The 5,417-nt window shown below is 33.0% G+C and overlaps 1 protein-coding gene across 1 annotated transcript in view; it reads left to right on the forward strand.

Annotated features, from left to right (window-relative positions):
• Positions 1–5,309, forward strand: part of LOC106465183 (tolloid-like protein 2) — a 57,263-nt gene extending 51,954 nt beyond the window's left edge. Inside the window, exons 13-16 of the mRNA XM_022393032.1 lie at positions 5–49; positions 1,555–1,754; positions 2,691–2,726; positions 3,893–5,309. Coding sequence (XP_022248740.1) covers positions 5–49; positions 1,555–1,754; positions 2,691–2,726; positions 3,893–3,963 — 352 coding nt within the window. The 3' untranslated portion in view covers positions 3,964–5,309. The remainder of the gene's footprint in view (positions 1–4; positions 50–1,554; positions 1,755–2,690; positions 2,727–3,892) is intronic.
• The last annotated feature ends 108 nt before the right edge of the window (positions 5,310–5,417 follow it).

Below are 5,417 nucleotides of genomic sequence, written 5' to 3' on the forward strand. Positions count from 1 at the left end.
AGAGAGTCACCTTGACGTTTGCGTATTTCGATGTAGAGGGCGTTTCACCGTAAGTTTTGCTTATTTCTATATAAAGGGCGTTTCACCGTAAGATTAGGGTAATTAGATATAAAGGAAGTTTCACCAAAAGTTTTGGGTACTTATCGGTAGAGGGCGTTTCCTAGTAAATTTTACCTATTTGTAGAGGGCGTTTCACCGTAAGTTTTGCTTATTTCTATATAAAGGGCGTTTCACCGTAAGATTAGGGTAATTAGATATAAAGGAAGTTTCACCAAAAGTTTTGGGTACTTATCGGTAGAGGGCGTTTCCTAGTAAATTTTACCTATTTGTAGAGGGCGTTTCACCGTAAGTTTTGCTTATTTCTATATAAAGGGCGTTTCACCGTAAGATTAGGGTAATTAGATATAAAGGAAGTTTCACCAAAAGTTTGGGTACTTATCGGTAGAGGGCGTTTCCTCGAAAATTTTACCTATTTGTAGAGGGCGTTTCACTGTAAGATTAGGGTAATTAGATATAAAGGAAGTTTCACCAAAAGTTTTGGGTACTTATCGGTAGGGGGCGTTTCCTCGAAAATTTTACCTATTTGTAGAGGGCGTTTCACCATAAGTGTTTTCAGGGTAAGTTCACTACTCTGTAAATAAAATATCCTTTGAAAAACAATTCTATCTTATTAATTTGTGGTTAAGTCTCAATTTACTGGCTTATTTTTATACTGTCTCCAGTTTCTTTACCATATTGAGTAGTTTATGATATTTGACTTTTTAGAATATTCGGTATAAAGAACTAAATAAAACAGTTTCGTGAATTCAATAATTTTCTACGTAAAACAGATAGGATCTCTAACCGTAGTTAAAAGAGATTAATTACAATATTGATGATATTTTTTGTTTAAATTGTGTGAGACTATGTTTTTAGAGTGGCCCGGCATGGCCAGGTGGTTAGGGAGCTCGACTCGCAATCTGAGAGTCGTGGGTTCGAATCCCCGTCCCACCAAATATGCTCGCCCTTTCAGCCGTGGGGGCGTTATAATGTGACGGTCAATCTCACTATTCGTTGGTAAAAGAGTAACCCAAGAGTTGGCGGTGGATGGTGATGACTAGCTGCCTTCACTCTAGTCTTACACTGCTAAATTAGGGACGGCTAGCGAAGATAGCCCTCGAGTAGCTTAGCGCGAAATTCAAAAACAAAACAAACAAACAAATGTTTTTAGGGACCTTGTGACCAACAACCCACGAGCACTTTGGCGCACAAATAGTATATATTTCTTTTAATTAAAGCAACGGAGTCAGGAGACAATCCTCTAATTCATTCGTGCAAAACAGCGCGTTTCTACAGGGTACACCATAGTTATGTCCCATTAGGCTTAGCTCAATATCTCAGTATTCCAGGTGAACGTTAATCTGTGGTTGAATCCACATTGAAAAGTAACAATTTTTGTCATATTAATGAAAAACATAAAAGGGTGAATTATTACGACCTACTCTGTGTCTGGATAAGACTAGTTTTATAAGTAAAAGAAGTGAAACCACTTAAAACGATATTCCACCGTATTAGGTGTACTACAGACCTGGCTAGCGATTTCGTGGAATTTTCGAACTTCCGGACAGTGGACAGAAAGATTCCAAGACACTGCGGGGGGAAAAAACCCAAAATAATCGAATCCGACGGAGACTTCTTTCGTGTCGCTTTTAAGTCTAATGGGAAATTTGACGGAACAGGGTTTGAAGCCTTCTACCAGTTCCGGAACTTTGTTGGTGAGTTCTAGTTAAATGAATTTTTCAGGCTTAAAAACTTTGTAATTATTGTGTAGTCTGACGACTGCAATCCCGAAGTTAAAATAATTGGACTGTAGATCAGATTTTTTTTTTTATATTAGTGGGAACTTTTTTTAACACCATTGGCTCTTTTTCCTGGTGATCTACTTTTGGTAAAACTCGAGATTAACAGATAGCAGCCTTCACAGCACTTTGGCAAATCTAAAACGAGGATCTTTAATTACAATAAAAAATCAATGTTACGACGTGAAACACCAAAAACAGGAGAATCAATGGTTCTTATGTATGTTATTAAAACATCTTAGACTTCCGGCGTTAAACGCCCTTCCTACTACATCGGAAATAGCATTTTGAGTTATACATTTGTTTGTCATCAAGTTCTGCCCAGCAGACGAGTTCTGGTATTCTTCTGAGCAGCGACATATGGTAGACAAAAAGAGAGATTTAAAATTCAATTTCTATGGTCGTTTAATTTACAATCCTTAATTAACCAATTAAGAAGAATGTTAAAAAAAAACGATCTGAAGGCTAATGGAATTTTTTATCACAAATATTAAGCCTAATTGAGAACTTGCTATTCTCTTTGATGTCCATCATTTAATCCAACGTAATGTTTATTATTTCAGGAAACGCTTTTGGTATTAAAATATCAATATGATTTTCCTGTTATATTATGTACGTTTCATTTAACTGCGAAGATTAAACCTTTAATTGTAGTATTAGAAACCCCCAAGCTTAAAGGTGAGCCAACGGGGAGGGGCGACCCTTTTACCAAATTTGACTAATTATACTACAAGGTGCATTTTTCTTCCTCGCGTAGTTCTGAATCGTTAAAACAATGACTTGTGTTATGGAATTAGTTAAAGAATTTACAATTTCAAATCACGGTATTTTATTTGTGAATTTAAATTTCAGATCCTCTTACAGTCAAGAGAATTTCTGGAGCAGAAAGTAAGTTATATTTTTTATTGAGTCAGTTTAATTTCCATTTGTAGTAAATATTATTGTTTCTTATTGAATCAGTTTAATTTCCATTTCTAGTAAATATTATTGTTTCTTATTGAATCAGTTTAATTTCCATTTCTAGTAAATATTGTTTTTTATTGAATCAGTTTAATTTCCATTTCTAGTAATTATTATTGTTTTTTATTGAATCAGTTTAATTTCCATTTCTAGTAAATATTATTGTTTCTTATTGAGTCAGTTTTAATTTCCATTTCTAGTAAATATTATTGTTTCTTATTGAGTCACTTCAATTTCCATTTCTAGTAAATATTATTGTTTCTTTTTGAGTCAGTTTAATTTCCATTTCTAGTAATATTATTGTTTCTTATTGAATCGGTATAATTTCCATTTCTAGTAAATATTATTGTTTCTTATTGAGTCATTTTAATTTCCATTTCTAGTAAATATTATTGTTTCTTAGTGAATCGGTATAATTTCCATTTCTAGTAAATATTATTGTTTCTTATTGAATCAATTTAATTTCCATTTCTAGTAAATATTATTGTTTCTTATTGAATCAATTTAATTTCCATTTCTAGTAAATATTATTGTTTCTTATTGAGTCAGTTTAATTTCCATATCTAGTAAATATTATTGCTTCTTTAGTAATAATATTGCATAATACTTTCTTTAAGGATATTCTTAATTTTTTATTAACTTTTTAATTTAATCTCTCCTTACGATAACTATTGAAGTTCTGACTAGTTTTCGTGAAATTAGGCCTAATTGGATTTAACGTATTATACTTTTGAGAAAGAGGAAAGCTGAAAGAAAATCCAATATTTTAATAATAAATAAAGTGGATTTAATTTTTTTATCTATTACTTTTTAAATGCAAAGCTACACAGGGTAACATGTCTTGAAAACTGGGACCTAAGCTTCACAACTTGACACTAACAACTGTACTTATTATTCTTTAATTTAATGTTTTTAATTATATGTACCTTTTTACACTATTCTCCTTCCAATTTTTTTTAAATGAAAATTTTAACAATTGAATCTTAAAGTTAACCAGTTTCTTTATACATATCTACACTGATGGAAGTTTCATCTATATCCGGTAATGTATTCATTATTTTAACAGTAATGCTCTTGTTTTGTTTGTTGTACAGATCTACCCTGCTCGAATCTCCATACGCATCTACTATTGTTCCTCACATCCTTGTGGTTGATGGTACTATGAACCCATCAAACAAGGTAGAAAAAGTGGATAAATAAGTGAGACGAGTTACGACAAATTTTTAACCACGGTTCTTTGCAACCAAATATGGATATTGAACTGATTTCGTTGAGATCGATCTTTAGAATCTGATATTGTGCTTCGAAGAAACAGAAGTGGATGCTCAGAGAATTTGGTGTGGACCTTCTAGACACGTAACTAGAATTATGGCAACCAAGATGTTTCATGACCAAAATTATTTAGGCTTAATAAGTGTCATGTTTTGTGGATAAGTTCTAAACTATTGAAGGATATGTGAAGTATACTCAAATACAGCTCAACCAAAGCCATGACCCGCTTCATTAGTGCACATATAATGCGTGTCAATCGGTAAAATAGTAATATATATATTTAGTATTTCTCCTTTAGTTTTCATAGTTGTAAGTTATATGGTACCTTTATACCACGATATTGTTTTAAAACCAAACGCTAGAGAATTGAAACACGTTGTTATTAGTGCCAAACTCACGTCAGAAATAAGTAAGGGCTTCCAGGCTGAGAGTGAAGGTTGGGGTGGAATATAAATATATATATACGTTTGAAAAGAATTAGAACGGTGACGGTTCAAAATCAAATTACGTAATCGTGTTTAGAAGGTGACAGCTACTGTTTGTTTTGTTTTACATAAAGCGAAACTTTTATAGTTCTATAGTATTTGTAGTTACGTCCGTGTTTAAGCGATTAATCTAAATACTGATAGAATTTCTTTGTAAGTATTGGACAATAAAAATGTGTACACGATCTTTCGCAGTCTAGAAAGACAGAGAACACCTCCCCCCCCCACACTTTGTGCTAATAAATGTAAAATAAAGAACAGCTTTACTGTAACTGATTGACAAACAATATTGTACAAATTATGCTTAAAATCTGGTAGTCATAATTCGAAGTTTCACGGTTTTTGTTTCGATCTTTTTAGTAGATCGTCCTTCTCGAATGTTATACCAAATAGTCCGGTTTAGGTCAGCACTAAAGAACGTCACCATCCCAATGTCTGTTTGAATGACGTCATTGTTCCATGTGATCAGTAGAACAGGACACGACGGCTCAATGTTATATTGAAAAAGAATTCACCATTTCTTAAATTATTGATTTTAACTGGAATGTTTCAGATTTCAGGTTAGAGTCCACGAAAAGTGACAGAAATTTTTCTTATTTTTTTCTTGTAATACGAGAAATAGAGTTCATCAGCGAGATAAAGAAAGTTTATGTGTGTTTATGAAATGTTCGCCTAAGTCTGATGTAGTACTGTAAACAGTATGGTAGTTTTATTAGGACCATTCTCCAAAATAAATCTTTAGCTTTTAACGAAATGCAGCATCCAATACCGTGCTCACTTTCTTACGCATCTAGATTTCTTACTTCAAGTAATAGCTTGAATTTTTGTAGTGGCGCCATCTACTGAGCAAAGTTGTAACTAC

Source organism: Limulus polyphemus, unplaced genomic scaffold, assembly GCF_000517525.1.
Source record: "Limulus polyphemus unplaced genomic scaffold, Limulus_polyphemus-2.1.2 Scaffold1861, whole genome shotgun sequence".
Lineage (NCBI taxonomy): Eukaryota > Metazoa > Arthropoda > Merostomata > Xiphosura > Limulidae > Limulus > Limulus polyphemus.